Source organism: Rhineura floridana, chromosome 11 (assembly GCF_030035675.1).
Source record: "Rhineura floridana isolate rRhiFlo1 chromosome 11, rRhiFlo1.hap2, whole genome shotgun sequence".
Taxonomy (NCBI): domain Eukaryota; kingdom Metazoa; phylum Chordata; class Lepidosauria; order Squamata; family Rhineuridae; genus Rhineura; species Rhineura floridana.
This window is the reverse complement of record NC_084490.1, coordinates 40,212,411-40,235,686: the sequence shown is the minus strand read 5'-3', so window position 1 is coordinate 40,235,686 and position 23,276 is coordinate 40,212,411. Positions and strand designations below refer to the sequence as shown.

The following is a 23,276-nucleotide window of genomic DNA, read 5'->3' as shown; positions in this document are numbered from 1 at the left end:
CCATCACAACTTCCAGCAAGAGCAGGTGCTCAGAAGGCGGGGCCCAAGTCCTTCCCAAGTATATATACATTAGGGAGGAGAACAGCAGCTGGTTCAAATCCCCCAGTGCCTGGGCTACTGGAGCCCTCTGTATAAAGTTGGAGGTGGAACAGAGGTCAAGGGGGAAGACAGCCAATTATGACAATAGCAGGCAGTCTCAGAATGGGAGGGAGAAATGTTTGGCTACAGTTTCCAAATTTGGTACAGCAGGGATAAGTCAGTCTCCTTATGGGAGAAGTGGAAATCATGGACCCCTGTAGTCTGATCCTCCAGCTACGTATGGTTCATTACCGTATATTGCCGTGGAATAGTCACAAGACGTTTACTTCAAGGACTCATGGACTGGCTTTTTCTGAGAAGTCAAATTCTGCTACCATTTCCTCATTTTGCAAATCACTCATAGCATGGGGAAGGAGAAGAGGAGAGCACAAATGGTGAAAGTGTTCAGGTTATGCTGTTGGTTCAGCAAGGTTCACCCCTTGGGGGAGAACACATTGCTAGCTATCATGGTGAAAATCGAGGCTGCTTAATAATTTATAGGCAAATGCAAGGGAACGGGGTCTGGGAGATATTGTGGCTATTCAGAGAATGTTACCCATCTCAGAAAAAGTACTTAGCTTTTTCACATGGTTAACTGACTACCTCCAACATTCTTATCACTGGTATGCTACAAGCCCAAATTCTTCTCTTGGACTGATGACCACTTACACCCTGAAGAAAAGTAAAGGAGTCATGATCCAAACATTAGTTTGTATTTCCTGGCAGATATTTTCTTCCTATATCTTCTTGGAAGTGTTTACTAAGCTGCATGTGGGGAAAAGTTATATAGCCCAATCCCTTTAGCAACAGTGGACACTTTGTAACCCGAGTCCACTGTTCCTTCTTACTCCTTTGCTTCAAAGAAAAATTCAATTATCATCAGCTTGGACATTTTATTTTTGCTTAAAAACCAACACACACTATTAACTAACAGCCTCTACATGAAGCGGTTTCCTTTTATCAAGTTTTGAGAAATAGGCACAATCTAGATTTGCTAAAGCACCAAGCTTTTCGATAATATAAATTAAGATGCTGAATATTCTTAAGCAATATTGTTGAAATAACATATACACTTCTTAATCTTGTCTTCTATTACAACATTATAAAGCTCTCATGTATTTTTATACTTTTTGCAAAAAAGAGGAAAAAAAGACTTTTATGTAACATGCAAACTCACTTCCCAACATTTGGAAGTTTAGATATTACCTATAAAAAATATTCATAAGCTATGCAGAACAAGCAATGCTAAGAAGATTAACTACAAAAGGAATAAATTTATTAAATACTTCCCAGTTTCAAAAATTGGACTGCTTCTCCTGATATGCACACACCTGTACCCTTTGATCTTCCGAGGCCCTTCTCCAGGTCCTCTTTGTGGGGGAGGCTCAGAGTAGCGTGACAAGGGAGGGGGGGCCTTTTCGGTTGCGGCTCCCCATCTGTGGTATGCCCTCCCCAGTGAGGACCACCTGACATCTTTGACAACATCTTTTCAGCGCAAGGTAAAGGCTTATTTTTCCCCCATGCATTTAATAGCCTGAGGTTTTGTTGTTTTGTTATTAGTGTGCTGTCAAGCTTCCTGTGGGCTGTTCAGGGGTTCTGCTTATGGTACAGGTATTCATATTTAGGGTTTTCATATGTTTTAAGTCACTTGGAGACCTTCGGGTAACAAGTGACTAACAAGTCTAATAAACAAACTAACGAACAGATTTAAATATAGAATTCAGTAGTACAGCCAAGATTCTGAGAGCCAAAACTATGACCTGCAAGGGGAAAACCAGTTAAATAGCATAAAATATGCAAACAGAAAATGAAATAGGTAGGGTGGCTTACATTACTGATCTGATCCTGAGTCTTCTTGATTCGCTGCAGTTCAGGGGTGTCGGCCACCACACTGAAGCCCTTCCCTTTATTTTTTTCAAACTCCTCCTTATAGCGGACCTGTGTATGAGAACGAGGAATCATAGATACATATATAATACTCACCTAGTGTCAACAATTCCTTTTTAACAGGCACAAGCCCTTACCTGCAGCAGCAGGAAGTGGGTCACATGCCCCTTTGGCAAGAAAATCTATTACTGTTGAGGGGAGCAAGCATTCAAGAGACTGTAGCAGTCACTTTTCAATCTTATTTCAACTAGCATTAGACACTAGTGGACTTCCAAGCTGGAGCATAACAAGCACAAGCTCTTTAGAACAAATGGACACTCAAGTTTTTTCTAGAGGACATATCTAGCTGGATTTTTAAAGTTAGTAAAAGCATCACTAACGTCCACGAGTTCACATACCCATCAATCAGATGGAGTATTGAGTTATTTGCTGAAATATTGTGCAAACGCTAACACTTGGCTAGGGCAATCTTTAATATCATGTTAAAAAATCCACCAAAGAGGTCCAGTGAATTTTCATGGGTTTCACTGAAATATATTATATGATGGGGGCTGAGAGCAAAGGCATAGCCTCGGCCCCATTACACTGTTCCTGGCAAACCTCTTGCTTCTTCATCAAGGCCATGCTTCCACAGAATTTATTGCACTAACTATGAGGGTTAGATTTAAAAAAAACTACCACCAAGTTCTGTGACTTATACATGTTCATTCAAGATACATTTTATTTGATTTTAATGAAGAATACGGTATAGTCCTGGCCTCCCTTCTAACCACTATGCCATATACTATACTGTATGTTGCCCCTTCACTTCGGGCATTCAAGAAGGCCTTCTATTTTTACTATTGCCTTTCCTTAAGATAATTTTGGTGATCTAATTTAGTTTCTCTAATGTGTGTATTTGTTTTCACTTAGTGCTTCTTACTCTACCTGCCCACCGCTTTCAAAAAGCATTGAGCACCTCAGAACCACCACATAAGTGTAGGATGAATTCTACAATGTCAACATCACATTTCAACTATCCTGTGAGTCTCCAATACAGAAATCTGGTAGGCTGACAATGTTCTGTATGATCTTCCAATGCCATCAAGATTGATGGAGGTATCTGTAGCTATCAGGACCAAACATACTGTCCAGTATGTGCTGCTATTCTCTAAAAATAGACATGCAAAGATGAGCGTAGAGGGGGGTTTAATCTATCAAGGATCTTGGTGGTTTTAAATTCCCTGAAAACATAATTCCATGAGACTCTTATCTCTGGCTAACCAGCAAGACTGCAGTGACTCAGTTCAAGCTCCAGGATGGGTACATCTGGAAAGTTCTCTCCTCCAAAGGGAATCATAGCTCTTGGTAGCTGGATGGGCTCACACGTAATATTTCTCAAAACATAAGTCATTCACAAATGTTGGTTAAACATTGGTGGTTGGTTTCAATCTGATAATGCTAATATGAAACCAGTTTTATGGAATAACCCCAAGATTAAAACTGGATGGAAATGGAATGCAAAAAACAAAAGAAACAGAAGTATCTTTCAAATCACCTGATTGGCTCATATGATACCTCTGACTTTCTTTTTTTCATTCCCAACCAGTAGCTGATCAAGTAACTGTTTTCACATAAACCTGAAGCATGCCTTTGCTGAACATATGTATAGCCAACGTTTTGTCTATTCCTCAGAAGCTAAGTTTTAAGACTCCCCAACTTAAAAGATTTCTTAATTTGGCCAGGACGTTATACATGCATGTGCTCTCATGAAGGCTGGAAAGGAGAATAGTCACTAACCGACAGTGGTTGCCATGTTGGCTCCACAACAGATACAAAATAGTTCGAATGAATTGTATTGGCTCAACTTAAAATGATTGAAGTTTGATTTTCCTGAATACTTCTGCCTGATGAAGCTTCCCATGATGCTAAAAAATATAGTCACCCATACACCAACTTCAGATATATTCTTTACCCAATAACTCAACTCCTTCATTTAAGCAACGACAAAAGCCCTCAAGCCATCTGCTTCATGGATGCAAACAGCCTTGCTGGCACTCCCAATGGGAACCAGTAGGAAAAGAAGACAAGGAGCCTTGCTCTCATAGGCTGTGAAGAAACTGCAAGCAACTTCCTAGATCTCATTTGAGAGCCTTGAAATAAATAGAGCACACCAATACAGAGAACTAGTGTGGGTTTAACAGGCACAGAGATATACACAACTACAATTTTAGCAAGCAATGAAGGATCACCCTTGGGAGTGTTCCAATGTGTGTGTAGCCTGTTAGTGAAGAGGCTCTCCAGGAGAACTGCTTCCCAACGCAAGATGTCTAAACAGCCACTTTTTAATTCCCAACTGTATCAGATGTTAGAAACCCTGTAGGTGGCTGCCACATTTGTCCCAAAGGTAGGATATGTGACACGGGCAAAGTGAAAATATTGTAAAGCTTTGGCATTAGATACAAGGAAACCAATGTACGGATGCCGAACATGCTGTCTTACAAGTACCATATATTTGCACAAGGCAAATTGTAAAGCTTTGTATTCTCCATTGTGCATTAGTATACTAGCCAGCTGCTCTGTATAGTTCTGAAAATTGAGCCCTTTAAATTCTGCCTGCTACATAGTTTTATTAAACTTGCAAGTTTGTATACTGCTACACCAACCAGATACTTTTCAAACATCAGAAGATCTCTAGATGCCACTTGGGCTCAATCTCACTTGGGTTACAACACAGGAGAGTTCTCTAGGCTTGGCGAGTCAACATTCTAGTATGGTGCAAAATAATTGCCAGCTTTTCTTCTGCAAGGTGCATTTAATTCTCAACCCCAGGTTTTGGTGGTCCCTACCCTATTTCCTCACACATTCTTCCACGTTTGATGCCCAGGATTAGGAGAAGATGCCTCAAAGTTGTCTGGAGCATGGCATACCATTATCTTACACTTAGTGCCCAAAGGAACAGAAGCCTTCTCCTCTAGTACAGAGCAGTTTCTTCAGCCCAATATGGTGGTGGTGGGACTGCACCGTTCTGGTTAATATGTACCAGGGTGTTTGGGGGCAAGAATGCAAATGACATAACCAAAAGTTATCAATCTGCCTCATGCTGAATATGTCAGTCATATCTAACAGAACACACTTCACAAAATCAATCACAGCTGGTGCACTAGGGCGGCCAGTCAGGAAAGTATACACCTTTAATAGAAATTGAACAGAGATTCTCCTATTTATATATCTATAGTAATGCATTCTCAATACACACAGAATGAAATTGTTCCACCAATAAGGCCCATGAGGAAGTATACTATATCAAACCCTGAATCAGCAGGTGGTCAGACTGGGCACTCATTTTTAAAAAAAATAAAATTAATTCAACAGCCACTGCAGAAAGAAAGTTATGAAAATTATGTGCTGACCCATTTGAAGCAATTCCTCTATGAGATATGAGTCTGCTCCTGCCTTTCAGTGTTTTTAGCTAATGAGTGAAGTCAGAACTGTGATTGACACGTGCTAGAGAGAAATTCAGAATCATATGAACTAATTGGCTTAAGTGAACAAGTCCCTTTTCCAGACAATAGCAAAGGAAGTTACTAGTTCATTTTAAAACTGATTTTGGGTGTTCTATAGTGTGTGTCATTCTAGTTTTTTCCTAGATTCAGACAATGGATAAATACTTGCTTGTTCATTTTGAAGTGGTTTCCCCCCCTCTTTCCTGGCAGAGAAGCGATTGCTGTCTAGAAAAAATAATTTAAAAACCCAGGATTTTTAGTGTAGCTGGACAGTGACTGAACAGTAGTGTGTCCATCCAAAAGCAAAAGGTTGCAGCCAAGACAGGACTTCATGCTGTAACTCAGGCTTAATTTCATGGAAACAATAGTTTCCCCCTCCCGGTACATTAAAAATTACTCTGCTAAACATTAAAAATTACCCTGCTAATGCAAATGCAAGTACAGCCCACTATTAGTATATCTATACTGCAGGGGGAGTACTATACTTGAGAACTCTGTAAAGTAGCCCCATGTTGCTATACTAATATGGGGTGTGTGTAAGAAAATGTAGGCTGTTAATTTGATCGTAGCAGCAACATGGGGGGAAATAAAGAGATTCTTGGGGTTGAGGTGTTGCTGCTGGTTAAACACTAAAATAGGTATATTCATGTTAAAGGTTCAAATCCTTTTTTCTCAAAAGAAAACGGGAAAGGGTGGCTACTTGACCTGTGCTGACAACACTGCCGTAGTTATGAGGTATAGATAAAAAACCACAATGAATGCTCTCAGAATATTTGTATGGGCATCTGAACCTTGGGTGCTGTAAATCTTAAATCTCTTTTGAAAGTGCCCTTCACCTCACCAGATCTTGCACTGAATGTAGTATGGCCAATGTAGATTGACAAAAAGCCTACAGTAACATAGGTAAACCAACTCATGAAACTTTAGTTCTTTGCATGGTGTAGGCTTGACATTGGTGATGGTGGTGGTGCAGGGCTCTTGTGCCTTTAACAGCTGTGTGGCAGGCATAAATTCAACAGGTTAAGCCATTTCTAGTATGGAAATACAATTAGAGGGAAAGCTTCACTTGTTGATATTCTGTATGTCACTACTTGTGACATACAGATTTATTTTTGGACCCTCCATTTTACCCATAAAAGAGGAACTGAATTTGCATATGATAAAATATGCAAATTTTAGGGACATTGTGTCCTCTATTGCAAGTGGGATGGAGGGGCCAATCTACATCATAAAGTTTATTGGCTCCAGAAAATTCTTTTGGCACCTATGCTCAAATATGCTTAGTGTTATTCATGGAGCTGCAAGCTGCAGCATCTTTAAGATATTTAAGCATATATATCCAATTAAAAAAAGAAATTTAAAATGGAAATGGTATAGTGACAGAAATAGTATGTCTTCAGCATCGGAAAAAGCATAATATTTATACAGAAAAATGTCAGAAATGTTCCTAGTAAGAATTATTAGTGGATATTTCAGAAGATATTTAAAAATTCCACTCCACTATTTTAATCCAAATGTCCATTTTCTTCATACTGGGCCGTGGGAGAGCTGGGCAGAGAAAATATTTTTCCCCATCTCTACCTTGCATCTCTCTCATACAACTGCTGCTCAGGCATAAACTCATTAGCTCATTACTGTCTGTAAAATGGGAATCTCCCAGAGTTGTGAGAATTAGAGACAGGATTAAAATTTGCATTGTGAGAGGTCTACTGAATCAATTACAATGGAGAATTTAACATGGGAGTGTGATCCCTGCTGAAGTTCTGCAGACTGTGTGCAAAGGGTGACATTTCTCTTGCACACCAGAGTGAAGCAACAGAATGCTGCAAGTAGAGGAAGTGGCCAGACAAGGCTGGCTTTCATTTTTTTCTTTCCTTTTATGGGCACTAAGCTGGAATCAGCTCAGCATTGATGCTTATGGAAGGCCAGACGTAAGTGAGTCAGCCAAGCTGGCTAGCTCTTTTACATGTCCTGCTCAATGCTGGGCTGTTATGAGTTTGTAGAAAGAGGGTTGTGGGAGTGGAACACTAAGAGAAAGCAGCAGTAATGGGGCAGTCAGAAGAAGAGGGACCTAGCAAGCACCAATCCCCTCAGTAAGGAAGCAATTCTATTCAACAGACCAAAGAAAGAGGATTTATTTCCAGGGCCTGCCACCTCAGTAAAGGAACTATGGAAGTTTTATCCAAGCCATGACTACCATCCCTTCGCTCCAAAACAGTTCTAAAATCAGCTGGGTATTGGGCACAATTCAGCATCTCGAGAATCTCAACATTCATTTTATAAATGAAAATCAAGCTTCTAGCTCTTAATGATATAAAAATGCTTGAAACTGTGGGCATCTAGTGCAAGCTCAGAAGCTAAGGTGGAAGGAGGATGGTCTGAGCTGGATTTCTAGCAGAATTTATCCTAGTCCTAGGAGAAACAGAATAAATCCTGCAAAATAAACACATGCACAGGTTTCCAAGATTTACATGGGTTGGAACCTTCAGATTTCCCTGGTGCAGTTTTTTTTTTTTTAAGTAGTTCAAAATATATTGCCAGGGCTCTGCCAAACCTGCATGGACAATATGCAAAGAAAAAAAAATTAACAGCAAGCCATTCTGTAATTTAACAGTAAGCCATTCTGGTAAAGCCATAAAAAACCCAAAGCCTGTACTAAAAAATACAGTCAAAACACATTAATGGCTGCATTCATATGAACAAAATGAAAAATGAAAGCAGCCCTAATTCCTCTATAAGGAATATTCCCTACTTCTGCATTGTTCACATGCTCTTGTTTTTACAGAAAGAAATTCCTCTCAAGGAAGATTATGCTCAGTTAAGCAATTTCATCCAAAGTTCTCTTCCGTTTTCCAGGAAGAAACTAGCACTCTGTATGGTGGAAAGAGTTGTATGAAGGAACGGGCTTTATACTCATTTATAAGAACCAATGGTTCAGGGTTAAGACCTCATTTTTAGTGAAATAGAAGGAAACATGGTAATAACAAACCTGTGCAGATTTGCTGTATGGAAAACAGCTGCTCAGCTACAATATGCAGCTGCCACATGTCTTCCATGAACAAGGTTGGGCAGGCATCTTTCAAGAATGCTTAAAGGAGAATATCCAACCCTTGAGCAGAACCAAAGAACTCGTAAGTCCCAGGTACCATCCTGCCTCAAAGTATTCCTTACCAAAGGTGCTATTTTCGACATACAAGAAAGCAAAACCACAGGAAATAAGCCCTCTTATTTCACGGTCAGAAGTGGGCTGCAGGCGTTAAAATTAATCCAACCAGAGGACTTGTTTACTCCAACAGAAGATAATTGTGTGCTTCTGGTAAGCTATCGGAACTCACTACGCCTTCTCAGTTACTCAAAATAAAAAGACAGAACTTGTAGAGGTATGGGGGAGGGCCTTCAGTCCCAGAAGTCCTTGGGAGAGGTCCAGCAGGAGCTACAGATGGGACAACAGGCAGATATGATACAGTCCTTGCCCAGAGGGTGTAGAATCTATGTCACTTTTGCATCTAGCACAGTTTATACCATGCATATTCCTCATATGCGAAAAGCAAACCTAGAGCTATCTGCTCCAGTCACTGTGGAGCAGCTCAGTCCACCTCTTAACCTCACACTTCAGGGCTGCCACCTGTTCTGTGCCCTTCCTGCTCATAGTGGCTCTGTGTTCTCCAACATGCACATGTACTGCCATTATAAGAAAGCAATGTGAAGGGGGACAGAATTTTAATGCTACCACAAGCAGCAAAATATATGCCACACAGATAATAGAAAGAAAGGCTCAGATGTGGCCATGTGCACGGAACAGTAATGTGAAAATAAAAGGATAAGAACAGTGCAACGAATAGCCAAGTTTTAGTATTCTTCCAGTTAGAGAGGATGTGTGTGTTTGGGGGAGAACAGTATGAGTGATGCTTTCCAAATGAAAGCTATACACTTCTGAAATGCTGTCCAACAGAAAAATGTTAAACTTCCCATGAATTTGCTAAGAATTTAGCTGCTTTTAGATAAGAGATTGCAACATTAAGAACAGGCATCATTCAGCACATTCAAGTATTGAGCCCCTCCTCATTAGGCCTTGGCTTTGGGCATCCGAGACAGAAGCTTCTGGGTCACTTTGTCAGGCTATATACAAGGCTCTCCCTTCAAGACAACACTTTGGCACTTTGCCTTGAGTCTGTTGTTTCCTGAAGCCACTGCAACTGGGCACCAAAATCAAAACCTAGCCCCCCAGGTGGCAGATTAAAACAGAAAACGAGCACATCAAACATCTTAGAGCAGTGGTTCTCAACCTTTTTGGCTCCATTCCCCCCTTTCACCATTGTTCAGAATATAATTCCCCCCTTCCCAAGATAGTCTCTCATAGCGTGTTGACGTTTCGCGAGTGACGGTGGTGTTTCTTGTGAGAGAAAAATTTCTTAGTTTATATTACAACAGAATTTCTTGGAGCACTTTCTGGTCTTTAAATAATTTAATTTTGCAAATGAAAATAATGCTGCATGTTCAAGAATCGATTTTAATCTGTGACATTCAATAAACTTTATTGAATGTCGCAGATTAAATTAAAAACAAACTACAATTTTACAGATTGTACATAATCTACAGGACATCACACTTTGCTGAATAGTGGTCCCAATTCCCCCCCTGGAACCCTAAAATTCCCCCCCAGGGAAGAATTCCCCCCTTGTTGAGAACCCATGTCTTAGAGAGAAACAGCACTCCTGTCTAGGTGGGGCCTAAATCAGGAAGCAGTTAACAGGCAAAATCCAATCAAGCTGCCTGCCTGCTTATTTCTCACTAACTTGCTTGGCATGAATATGTTGATACTAAGGAGGATGTTTTGATCAGTTAATTGTATTTTATTGATTGTTTTTTGTATCTGCTATTTTAAGATGTTTTGACTTGTGGTACACTGCTTAGAGTTTTAGTTAAATATAAGCCGTATATCAATGGTCTAAACAAACAAACAAACAAATAAAATGAATATTGGAGAGAAGAAAAAAACATTCCTGAGCTGCCTCCTTCCCACAAGCTATCTTGCATCAGCTACATAAGCTGACTTCCTAAATACATTTCCCTGACTTGACCCTCTTGATCATATTAACAGTCTTAATTGTTATGCTGTTTCAATTGTTCAGTTTTCTTGCACATTTTAAATATGGATGTTTTTAATGATTTGATGAAACTGTTTTATTGTAAATTTAAATTGTGTGTACATATTTTTATAATTGGTTTTATACTTGCAAATGGCTTAGAAGCCATTTTCGCAAGTAAGCAGTATATAAATTAATTACTAAATTCCTACCTTAGAAGCAAGCCTACCTGATACAATACTAACACCCTGGCTCATCAAACAAGATTTCTAGCTGGAGGAACCTTTAGCAAGACAGTTCTGAAAGTACAGATTCACAAAACATTGAAGAATTTGAGCATTCACACACACAGCTGAAAGTCCTTGTGATTGCAGACATCAAATCAATGTTAAGATAGGAAAGTCAGGGATTGAAAATGAATCGGAAACAAGTAAGAGTGATGGAGGAAGAGATTAAGTAGTTGAAGAAAAACAACGTAGCTGAGCCACTGTGGAACCTCACTCATTTAACTTAGCCTAATGCAGGGGTCGGCAACCTTTTTGGACCAGCAAACACATTTCAAATTTTGAGAAAGTGCTGTACGCATCCATCATGACATGGGGACATGGCATTACACAACCTTAGAGTGCAGCTGTTGCTGCTTTCTCACCCACCCCTCTGGATGACCTCATGCTTGCTGTGGGACCTATGTCCTGCTGGTCCTGATTGTGGAGATCACACAAAATTGATTCCCTGCAACACACACCACAATGATGGGCAGGGGAACAGCTGTAGCACTGGGGGACCTGAAGAAGACCTGCCCTGGGAGTGAGTAGCTGAGCACCTGGGTGCTTGCTGCTCGCTCCTCTAAGTTGCTGTCTCTTGAGACAGCTGAAGTCCCTGGTAAGTGCTGAAAGGACTGGGACCTCCTGCCTGACTCTGGCTCCAGAGAGAGACTGCAGTTAATCTTGCAGCCTCTTGCATCAGCTCTTAGTTGGGTCAGGAGTTATAAAAGCCCAGCTGCCCTTGGGTGGCGGGGTCACCACCGAAGGGAGTCACCCCTTACAGAGTCCAGAGGGTGAGTGGGCTACCCCTTCTATTTCTTTCTCTTTTTTTAACCAATCTAGAGGAGATTAATAGTGGGGAGGGTATATGGCACATGTGCTGTTCCTGCGCAGGGTGAGAGCCTGTGCAGTGAACTGAACGATAGAAGAAAGTCACCAGATGCCTTCAGAGTGAGAGTCTGTAACTGGAAGAAGGCTGGGCCTCCCTGAGTGTGAGACAGAGGGGAGTAGATGTGCCCCGTGTGAAAGATATTGAGTGGGTCTGACTGTTCCCCTTTCAGAGGCCTACTGCGATAACTGGTTCAGGTAGATTTTGTTGGTGGGCTCTTGTTGGGTCCATATCAGGTGTTTAGGAGGAGTCTTACTAAGGAGGAACATGGGTGATGCCACCCAATTTCAGTGATCACAGGTAGAGGGAAGTATAGCCATGGTGAGTTGATGAACTACCACAGAAGATGAGGGCAAGGCTATCTACACCTTGTTCCTCACTCCCACTCCTCTCATGGATGGGTTCCTCGTTGCTCATCTGCTGTGCCCACTGGCTTGTGTGTGTTGTTGTTTAATGTCAGATCGATACACAATAAGACCACACTCATCCATGATTTGATCGTGGATGAAGGTGCCAATTTGGTGTGCATTACTAAGACCTAGGTGGGTAAGCTGGGAGGAGTTGATCTGACCCAGCTTTGCCCACCTGGATAATTGGTGCAACACCAGCACAGGCTGCAGGGACCGGAGGGGGGGAGGGTTGCTGTGATCTACAGAACTTCCATCTGTCACCAGGAAACCATTTTGTCTTGGAGCTGGCTGTGAGAGCCTGCACCTGGTGTTGGGCCAAGAAGACAGTAAACTAGGGTTGCTGCTGGGGTACCCTCCACTCTGCTGCCTGGTAGTTTCTCTGACTGAGCTGACAGAGGCCATCTCAGCAGTGGGGTATTGGAGGAGCCCAGAACAATAGTCCTGGGTAATTTCAATGTCCATGCTGAGGCTGCCTCTAGTGTTCTGCCTCAGGATTTCATGGCCTCCATGACGACCATGGCACTGTCTCAAGTTGTAACCGGCCCAACACATAGGGCAGGGCACACCCTTGACTTGGTTTCTGCCCCAAATGGAGGAAGGGGTGGTCTGGAGATGGGGGGTGGATGGATGTCACCCCATTGTCACAGTCAGACCACTTCCTGGTGAAGTTTAGGCTTATGGCTCCGATCCTCCCCTGCAGCAGTGGTGGACAGATTAAGATGGTCCGCCCCCAGAGACTAATGGAATCCACTGGATTCCTGAATGCCCTGGGGGAGTTCCCAGTAGATAGAGCAGGTGACCCTGTTGAAGCTCTTGTCATGCTGTGGAAGAGTGAGGCACATCAGGCTCTTGACATGGTTGCCCCTGAGCGCCCTCTCCGGCATTGTGGAGCCCAGTTTGCACCTTGGTACACCAGTGAGCTAAGGGCAATGAAACAGGCTGGACGATGGCTAGAGCGCAAGTGGCAAAAGATGTGCTGTGACGCTGATCGGGCACAAGTAAAACATCATAACTGTGCCTACTGTGTGGCGGTGAGGGCAGCAAAGAAGGCCCACTTCTCTGCCACCACTGCATCCTCCAGTAGCTGTCCAGTGGAGCTTTTCCATATTGTCAGGGGTCTGTTGCCATCAACTCCAGCAAATGGGAGTTTTAGACCCTTCAGAGGCCCACTGTGAATTGTTTGCAAGGCACTTTGGGGGTAAAGTTGCTTGCCTCCATAGCAATCTTGATGCCCCATCCACATCTACTGTAGTCCCCAGTGAGGGGTCCAGTGCAACATCTGCTGCAATTTCTTGAGAACGGTTTCAGTTGAAGTGGCCTGATGACATAGACAAGGTGCTTGCAATGATGTGGCCAGCAGCGTGTCCTCTCAACCCTTGCCCTTCTTAGCTTATTAAAGCTTGCCAAGGGGGTTTGACCGAGTAGATCCAGGGTGTGGTCAATGCATAGTTGTAGGAGGGAATGGTTTGAGCCGCCCTGAAAGAGGCGGTGACCTGACCGCTCCTGAAAAAGCCCACCCTGGACCCATTGGTTTGTGACAATTACTGACTGGTCGCAAATACCCCCTTCTTAGGGAAGGTGATTGAGAGGGCTGTAGTGCAGCAATTGCAAGTACTCTTGGATGAAACAGATTATCATGACCCATTCCAGTCTGGATTCGGGCCTGATTATGGGACCGAATAGGCCTTGGTCACCCTGATGGATGACCTTTATCGGGAGAAGGACAGGGGGAGTGTGACCCTGTTACTCTTACTTGATCTCTCAGTGGCTTTTGATACCATTGACCATGGTATCCTTCTGGGCTGATTAGGTGAGATGGATATTGCAGGCACCATTTTACAATGGTTCTGATCCTATCTCCAAGGTCGTTTTCAGTGAATAGCATTGGGTGATTGTCTTTTGGCCGCTTGGCAGTTGTGTTGTCGGTGCTGCAGAGTACCACCTTGTCCCCCATGCTGTTTAACATCTATATGAAGCCCTTAGGAGCAGTCATCAGGAGATTAGGGGCGAGGTGTCAGCAGTACACTGATGATACCCAGCTCTATTTCTTTGTAACATCTGAATCGGGAGAGGCAGTGCAAGCCCTGGACTGCTGCCTGGACTTGGTGGTGGGCTGGATGAGGGCCAATAAACTGAGTCTGAATCCTAGCAAGATGGAGACGCTATGGGTTGGTGGTTCCTAGGTTCGCATAAATGGTCAGTTGCCTGCTTTGGATGGGGTCATACTCCCTCCAGAAGAGCAGATCCATAGTCTGGGGGTGCTCCTGGATCCATCTTCGTCGCTAGAGGCCCAGGTGACCTCAGTTGCTAGGAGTGCCTTTTACCAGCTTCCGCTGGTAAGACAGCTGAGGCCGTTTCTGAACCAGCCTAGCCTGATCACTGTGGTCCATGCATTGGTAACCTCCAGGCTGGATTACTATAATGCGCTCTAAGTGGGGCTGCCATTGAGGTTGGTCCAGAAGCTGCAGCTGGTGCAAAATGCGGCAGCAAGACTGCTCACTGGGGCAGGGTATTGCCAACATGTCACTCCACTGCTGAAAGAATTGCACTGGCTGCCCATTTGCTACCGGGCCAAGTTCAAGGTTCTGTTTTGGTGTACAAAGCCCTATACAGATTGGGACCAGGATACTCAAAAGACCGTCTTATCCCTTACATATCCAGATCATTGCGCTCTGCAGTTGAAGGCCTCCTGCAGATACCATCTTATCAGGAGGTCCGTTCCACACAACATAGGAAACGGACCTTTAGTGTAGTGGCACCTACCCTTTGGAATTCCTTCCCCTTAAATATTAGACAGGCGCCATCTCTGTTATATTTTCGGTGCCTACTGAAGACCTTCCTCTTTCCACAAGCCTTTTAAGTTGAGACCTTATCCCAGTCTGCGTCTGTGTTGGAATTGCTTTTGAATATATTTTTAAACCTTTTAAAAAAAGATGATTTAAAGCTTTTTTAAAAAAATGTTTTTAAAGATGTTTTGTTTTAAAATATTTTAAAGTCTGTTTTTATGATGTTTTAAAGTGTTTTTAGTGCTTTTGTTTGCTGCCCTGGGCTCCTACTGGGACGAAGGGCCAAGTATAAATCAAATAATAAATAAATAAATAAATGACGCTGTTGCTACCTAAGAGGGAGCATTCCCCCGTACAAGGAAAAATATACAAGGTGGCCACACCACACTTACTCTCAATACAGCACAGAGTCAATGCACACATACATATCACAGCCATACATACATTTGTCTCTCTCATACACATACCTATAGCCACACAAATATCTCCCCATCTCACTCACACCTTGCTCTCCAGCATGCACACACACAACCTCTTATTCTCATAGCCCACCCATACACATCTCCCCCCTTTCTCTCTCTCTCTCACACACCCCTCCCACCTTGCCCAAGCACATCTCTCTTAATCACACATGCAGGACAAACAAATCCAAAAAAGCCCCTTCATAGGTCAAAGAAGAGCCTACCATTAACTCCCACCAAAAATATTCAAAACAAATTCTCCCATTAAAAGAAAAAATCAAGAGGACCATCAACCTGGCGCCTGTGGGCACTGTGTGGTGATCCCTGGCCTAATGATTAACTGAGCCTTAGGGGACAGTAGCATACAAATTCCCAGGGACCCCAAAAAACTGAACAATCAATAGCAAAAAATGGTAGCATTAAAATCATCACAAAGAAGGCTAAGACACATTTGTGCATAAGTCAGAAGACCAGTCAGCGAGAGAGACTTTAAAAAATGACTTTTCAAAACAGAAATGCACATGGGGATGTGCATGCATGCCAAGAGTCTACAGTCTCATACTATCATATCTAAGCATCAAATTCTGTAGCCAGAAGAGATCAAATTAAAAACTTCTAAACAACATGCTTTCCCTCCTCTCCATGCTATATCTAGAATAGAGAAACTTATCCAGTGTTTCTTATAGCTCATAACAATTCTCAATCAAGTGGGGCAGGGGGAAGAATACATTATAATACCCTTCATAGGAAGAGAAGCTGATCCTGAATTATCACCATTAATCCTTGAAGCATCAAGCAGCATCCTCTGCTTGGATCTTACAGTATAACTGCTTGTCTTCAAATGAGTGTTGCCTCTCACCCAGAGAGAAGGAATCTTTCCTTCCTCTACCAAGCAGGCTGTCTCTGTACATCACTCTCCCTCACACTACCCCCCTTGCCCAAAGATCACTAAGCTTACTGTACACCAGGGGTGGAGAACTGGATCCAGCCAATGGACTGGACAACCTCCACCACTGGGCCACTTTGACAGGTGGATGGGGCCACCCACTTGTTAATCACCTGATGTCATTATGACATCAAGTGTCAACTTCAAAGTGGCCTGCTGTCAGAGACTATTAGCTGTTTGGTGCTGACAGAAAGCCCTGTTTTGTCTGTTTGCAGGCATGGTTTGGATTCAATTTGAATCCAAACTGCATCTGCAAATGGACATCTTTCAAAGGGGCTTGTTACCAGCAGTGATCAGTTGACTGGTGATATCAAGGAGCATTACTTGTCAAGGAATAATCAGAAATGCAAAGCGTGCTCCTAACTGTTCATCTGCAGCCTCATCCTTATCTGTTCCATACCTGATGGCACATATGACATTAGGTGTGTGTAGTCTGAGGGAAGCAGCCTCATGGGACAAATTAGGCCTACAAGCTGGATGTTCCCCATTGCTACTGTACACAATGTAGAACATCCCAAGTTCTAACCTTGCATCTCCAATTAAGAACAAAGCTAAGGGAAACTTCAACTGGGGAGGATAGCACTGGGCTGGTGTAGGTCAGCTCCTTCTTTCTTACAAAGGGAAATCTGTAACTGCTACAGATAGCACACTGTCTGATAAAGCAGAGCTGTAGCTTTGTTTGTTTCTGCTGCAATAGACTGTAAGCCTTTAAAAATTCCACCAGACTTTTGTTGTTCTTACTATATTCTGTTCCTCTGTTGCAAGCATATGTCTGGAACACAGGGATTGGCTCAATAAAGCCTACTGATTGTTGAATTTCTAGCTCTTATAGAAAAATATGGAAACACACGACAATTTATGTGAAGGCTTAAAAGTTAAGCCTGATCTTATGAATGCTAGTCTGAGACTCTCACTTCTGAGTAAATGTGTGCAGCTCTGAGGTGTAAGAGGGATAAGAATATAATATGCACACTTGTTATCTTCTCTGCCATTTCTAGCATGCAATGAGCGTTACAATCATTTCTTCACCCTTACAACAAACCTGTGCAGTAGGGTATTTGTCTACTCATTTACAGATAAGTAACAGACTAAAGAGTGTGATGCATCCCGTGTTGCTATTACTACCACTCTTAAGCCATGACTGAAGGATTTGAAAGACTGGAATACACTTGTGCTAGAGAATGCTAAGAGAAAAAGAATTTGCATGCTGTAGCCCTCAGAGCTGACTGCAGTATTGGTCTACTGTAGACTGAAGTAACTAGTTCCTCATTCAGGGTATGAATCTCTTTTTAACTTATCACCCAATGCCACTTGATTCCTGCCCATATTGCCCCACTTGTGTCTCATTCCCATTCTGACTATAATATTCCAGAGTGCTTCGCGCATCATCACAACTTATTTGCTTACCTATTCACTGCACACTTTCAGCTTGCATCTTCCCCAAGCATTTACTGGGTATTTATTAACCTGCAACTCCTTCCATTTCTGCAGATTCCTCAGCTTTTTTTTTTAGGTGTTCTGAATTCTTGTCCATCAATTATTACATCATAAATATCACCTGCTTCTAGTGTGGATGCTTGTCAGAGCTTGTTAATTTCATTTTTTCCAGCTATATTTAGCAGTTTCCCTTTCTAATAACTAAAAGAGTTCTATTTTTAAAAATGTTGAACTTTTACACATTCTCTTTTGGTGCTATATGGAGACCAGTAAAAATTGGCTATAATCGATAAAATATAGCAGTTGGCAATATGTGAAGAAGCTTTAGTAGCCTTACTTGACTCTGAAGCTCGCTTTGCTGCTTTAAGCGCAGATTCTCTGGTGTGTCTGCCACCATAGTGAAAGACTGCTTCGGGTAGTGTCTGCAAAACGAAAAAAACAGGTTGTGTTAAAAGGGCACTATTCTTAATCTGGTCTGGCCAGTAATGAACCATAGCATCTGTAAGTGAAACCAACATCAGCACAGCCTTTATTCATAACAGCTACTTCCCACTTTGTGCCATTCTGAACCTGGTCCTAAACAGACCAACTGTGGATTTTACCCGGCTGTTCAAAGTAGGGAACCTTTTCTGGCCAGCAAAATTTGACAGGTGGGCAGAATGACCCACCTGTCTGTCACCTGACATCATCGTAACATCATGTGGTGTTATGCTCTGAAGCCCTGTTGGAACTTCAAAGTACAGTGCAGAGGTTTAAAGAGCAGCCAAGGGCTCTTTGCAAAAGACGTTTCAAAACAGGCCTGCATTAAGCCCTGGCTGTGTGCACCAGTTTCCCTGCTGGGAACAGGTGTGCACAACTAAACTGAGCAGCATTTAACCCCCGCTCATCAGCTGATGAATGGGAGTTAAATCCTGCCGCTTTGGCTGTGTGTGCCAGTTTCCAGCAGGGGAAGTGGTGTGTGCAGCCAAAACACCATCAAACCCCTCCCCCTGGCCATCAGCTGATAATCACACATCCCCATTCAGAGTGATATCAGTTGATTGGCAAGTGGGTGTGGTTTTTTTCTTAAAGGCCTCACAGACCAAATTTGATGTCCCATGGCAGGCCAAGATAAGCCCGTGGGCCAGAGGTTTCCCATCCCAATCTAACAGAATGGATATTTGGTTTCTACTGCAATTGCTTTCAGGAGGACTGTGAGGAATGATTGAAAAACACAAAGGAAAAAAATGACATTTCCTCTGTGACTTCACTGAATTGGATCAATTACAGTGTACCAAAATTGGAGGGGAGGGAGGAGAAGAGAAGATAACATATACACCTTTTTGCACAGACACCTTGTGAATACAGTAGGGCCCCGCTTTACAGCGCTTCGCTTTATAGCGTTCCGCTAATACAGCGGTTGTGAATTGTAGAAAGGCCCCGCTTTACAGCGCTTGTTCCACTTTTACAGGTGTTTTTTGCTGCCGGACGCCATTTTGGTCAATGTAAGTTAATGGGATCCGCTTTACAGCGGTTTTCGCTTTACAGCGGGGGTCCGAAACGTAACCCGCTGTGTGAGTGAGGCCCTACTGTACTACACTCCTAGCTGGCAAGTTTCACACTCACGCCCCCCCAATATTTGAGGCCTATGACCTCTCAAAAATAAAATAAAAACACAACCGTTTACTCTTTTGCAGATTATCTCACTTAAATGTATCCAAATTTAGACACAATTATCCACTGCCTACCTTAAGAAGCAAATATAAAAGCAGGTGGGGGCAATTGAAAGACAAATCAGGATAGTCAAAAATTTGTCAACCACAGGCTTTAATGCTTTTCCCTCACTGTTCATCAGCTAACCTCAGCACTGACCCAAGAATTCAAAATTTCCAGACCAAAGCAATGTTAAATTGCCTGATTTGGATTGTGAAAGTAAGAGACTACTTCTATGGAAAGTGCAGCTTGCAATGTTTTGGGGTGGAGGGGGTTGTATGTGCAAAACCACTGAAGATTTTCATGAGACTTGCCTAGTATCATTAATTTTGCTTCCATGAGGATAAAACTGTCACCTGCCCCTTCCTCTAGAAGAGCCAACAAATCACACAGCTCGACAGGGAACCTGTCTCACAGATATCTAGGGTGCTTGGCCAATAAGGGATACGTTCCAAGCTTAATCTAGAAACAGAGGTGACCATGTTGAATCCTTAAAAACACCTATACAGTAAAATGCACCAATTGTGTTACTTTGTTAAGATATTTCCGATTAGAAATGTAACTTTCATAAGATTTCCCTTTGTACTAACAGTGGGGCAGACATTTGTGCCACTGCACCGTGAAGAACCTAGTTGTCATACAGAAGAGCTGGTCATGAGTGCACAAGTCAGCATCAATCTGCTAAAAAAATCAGAAACTAGAATAATTCTACATGTGGGCATACAGTGTTTATGTTTCTGCATACTTACTGCCTCACACATCCTCCTAAAATATGCATACACAACTACAAACTATGAACAGAGAGATCTTGCAACTACAATAATTTGTAGATAATAATGGAAGTTACTTGTTCTACATAACTGGGCAGTTTTAGTGCCGTCATTGTACAAAAACAAAAGTTCTCCTACCTAGAGGGCATTGTAGCCAATCAAAATCATTTAGAAGATTATGCCTACAGAAATGCAATGTCATCTGGTGCAGAATCCCTAAGTGTTAACTTTTTAAAAAACCAAATTTCTAGCCCTTGTGAGTAAACATGAAAAATTAGGCCAGCAATTGGTGACCTTATGATTGCATGAACAAGACTCCATGTACTAGGGAGAAGAAACTTCAGTTCCCTTCTCTATAGGTAGCAGAAGTAGAATAAGTATCTATAAACATTCATAATTCTTTTGCATCTTTTGGTGCAAAATTCAGAGGCGTTTTTAAATGCAGTATACACAGAGCTGTTTGGCTCTAATAGCTCTTTCGTTTCAGAGCTTGGCAACCTCATCTGTTCTTGGGCCACACTGGTGAAATGTCTGAGTACTTGCTTCTCCCATCCCCCTCACAAGAACGGTCTGTATTGCTTTCTTGGCATGTGAAGATTCACTACATTCTCCTGAGAATTAACTTCCACTCACTGGATGACAACATCCACTTTGACATTCTGGATGATCTCAGGAGCAGTGAAAGACTCAAGGAGTGGGAAATCCCTGCGCTCTTTCTGATTTCAAAGCTCACGTTGGAATCATATGCCTAATACGCCTAAAATCAGTCCCAACAGAATAGCACTAGAGTTAAATCTGGGAGAATTTCCTTTGAATTCCATCCCTGCAAGGGCACAGACACAATTTCCCATAATTGTAAAAAGAGCCAGTGTGGTGTAGTGGCTAAGGTGTTGAACTATGACCTGGGAGAACAGGGTTCAAATCCCCACACAGCCATGAAGCTCACTGGGTGACTTTGGGACAGTCACTACCTCTCAGCCTCAGAGGGAGGCAATGGTAAACGCCCTCTGAATACCGCTTACCATGAAAACCCTATTAACAGGGTCGCCATAAGTCAGAATCGACTTGAAGGCAGTTCATTTCATTTCAGTGACCTCCCTCAAAGTATTGTTGTGAGAACAGATTACAAATCGCTGTTTGTTCTTGTATCTATTCTAATTTTTTCACCCCACAAAATAATCCACTGATGCTACACAATGATGAGTCATAGCAAGAAGGAGGAAAAATAACCTGTGAGCACAATTTAGCAAAAAGGCAGGAAATCCAGGGTTAAAAATAGAGTTGACTACTCAAAAAAACCAGCAAGCATGAGTGTGTGTTTAAGTGTGCTCTCTGAAAAGAAAAGCAAGAAGCAAGCAACAACCTGCTTAGTATCAGCAGTATTTCCCCTCATCCTGTAGTAGGATACAAAGTATGCAAAACTTCATGGCCATACCATTACCTCTGAGAAGGAGAAGGGAACAGCCTTCTTGTATGCAATTTTATGACATCAGCAGCAGATTATGCCGAATGACCAAGACACAGAAGCAGAAAGGACCACCCAGCTAAGATTGTTAGGTCAGTGCTCCAAATATTAAAAAGGAAAGGATGAAAGAGAGAAAAGAAATGGAACTGTGGCTACTAAGAGCCATTCAAAAGATCTCTGAAGAGGCCATATCCTGGAGGGGGAAAAGGAGAGAGGAGCAGAAATCTCCCTTTTCAAAAGAAAAAGTGGGACATCTGTCTTAATTTAAGGTCTGTTTGGCAACTCATTATTATTATGAGTACTGGTGAAACAGAAAGCAGCCTGCCAACATGAAGGACACCCCCCTCCCCGCTGCCTGTAAGCATGACAAGTCTTTAACAAGAATCTTGCAGCTCCTATGTTTGCCAAAACATTTAAACTCAAAGGGTTTCCCTTAATCCCAATTCAGGTTAACCAGTTTAGAGCAGCTAGATATTCTGTGTACACACGCAGTATGGTCACAGAAGAAGTAGATAGCTAACTAGAGCCTACATAAGAGCATTAGATCTTGAAGATTTAGGTTTTAGGTCTTCAGTTTTGCCTTGTAGCAAGCCACTCTTCCTCAGAGCCTCAATCTGTAATATGAATCAGAAACAACATTCACTAATAGCCAAAAAATCTTGTGTTTTAAGGATGTACCTATAGCCAACAGATATTTCTATCAGACTTCAAAAAGCAGGGAAATTGAGCAGCTATAGTGAATACATCAGGGGAGCGGGAGACCTGACCTCATCTCTGAGATATTGTACTGCCCTACAAATTTGTCAAAATGCAAACACAATTTGGGTTGGTCTTTCACAGTCCAATCCACTTGCTGTGTAGCTTGCAAGAATTTGGTAACATGTGCCTCTGAGCATACGGTGAATGGTGGCAACACCTGCCATCTCCAAAGATGGAGAATTACATTTTTGTATCTTTGTTGGTGTTCTTACTTTGCTGCTTTTCTGTTACTACTGTTTCTACGGAGAATCTAACCTAGAAAATTATATTTCTTTATTTATCCTAGAAATCTATGTGAAATTTATTTTTATTAATTTCAAAGCCTTTTTATTGGTCAATGTCATATGATGGTGAAGATAGCCTTTTTGTTTCAAACTGGAGGTTATGCTCTATTTCTATCATGGGCACATTAACAGTTGAATCTGAAACTGCAGTTTGATGTAAAATCAGACGGGTTAAAATATGTTGCTACTTAAGCAATGACTCTATCTGTTGGAAAAAACAAACTTGGCCTACATAATATGCATGTTTTCAGCCTGCTATGCTGAAACTACTCCACAAGGAAAAGTGGGCATGGTCAATTAAAAACATAGAGCACACCTAGAATTTTGCTAGAATATATTTCATCTCCCACTGTTTGATCTTGTGCAAACTCAGATACTCCTGAGGTCCACTGTAGACTATTCTGCAGAACAGTCAGTGCCATTATTCCACAACTGGTTTTTGGAGCCTTTTTTAGTGTTGCAAAGTGTTGCTATAGTTCACATATTCACAGAAACAGAAGCAAAAGAGAATGATTTACTATAGAAAACTTCACTAAAATTGCAAAGTAAATCAAACATATTTAAAGTGACTACCTGA

At 42.2% G+C, this 23,276-nt stretch overlaps 1 protein-coding gene across 5 annotated transcripts in view; it reads right to left on the bottom strand.

The window, feature by feature from the left end:
• Nucleotides 1-23,276, bottom strand: part of LASP1 (LIM and SH3 protein 1) — a 65,305-nt gene that overhangs the window by 10,364 nt on the left and 31,665 nt on the right. For all 5 annotated transcript variants that reach the window (XM_061588647.1, XM_061588649.1, XM_061588645.1 and 2 more), the window contains 2 exons: nt 18,067-18,151; nt 1,909-2,016 (listed from right to left, as the gene is read on the bottom strand). In XM_061588647.1, coding sequence (XP_061444631.1) covers nt 1,909-2,016; nt 18,067-18,151 — 193 coding nt within the window. The remainder of the gene's footprint in view (nt 1-1,908; nt 2,017-18,066; nt 18,152-23,276) is intronic.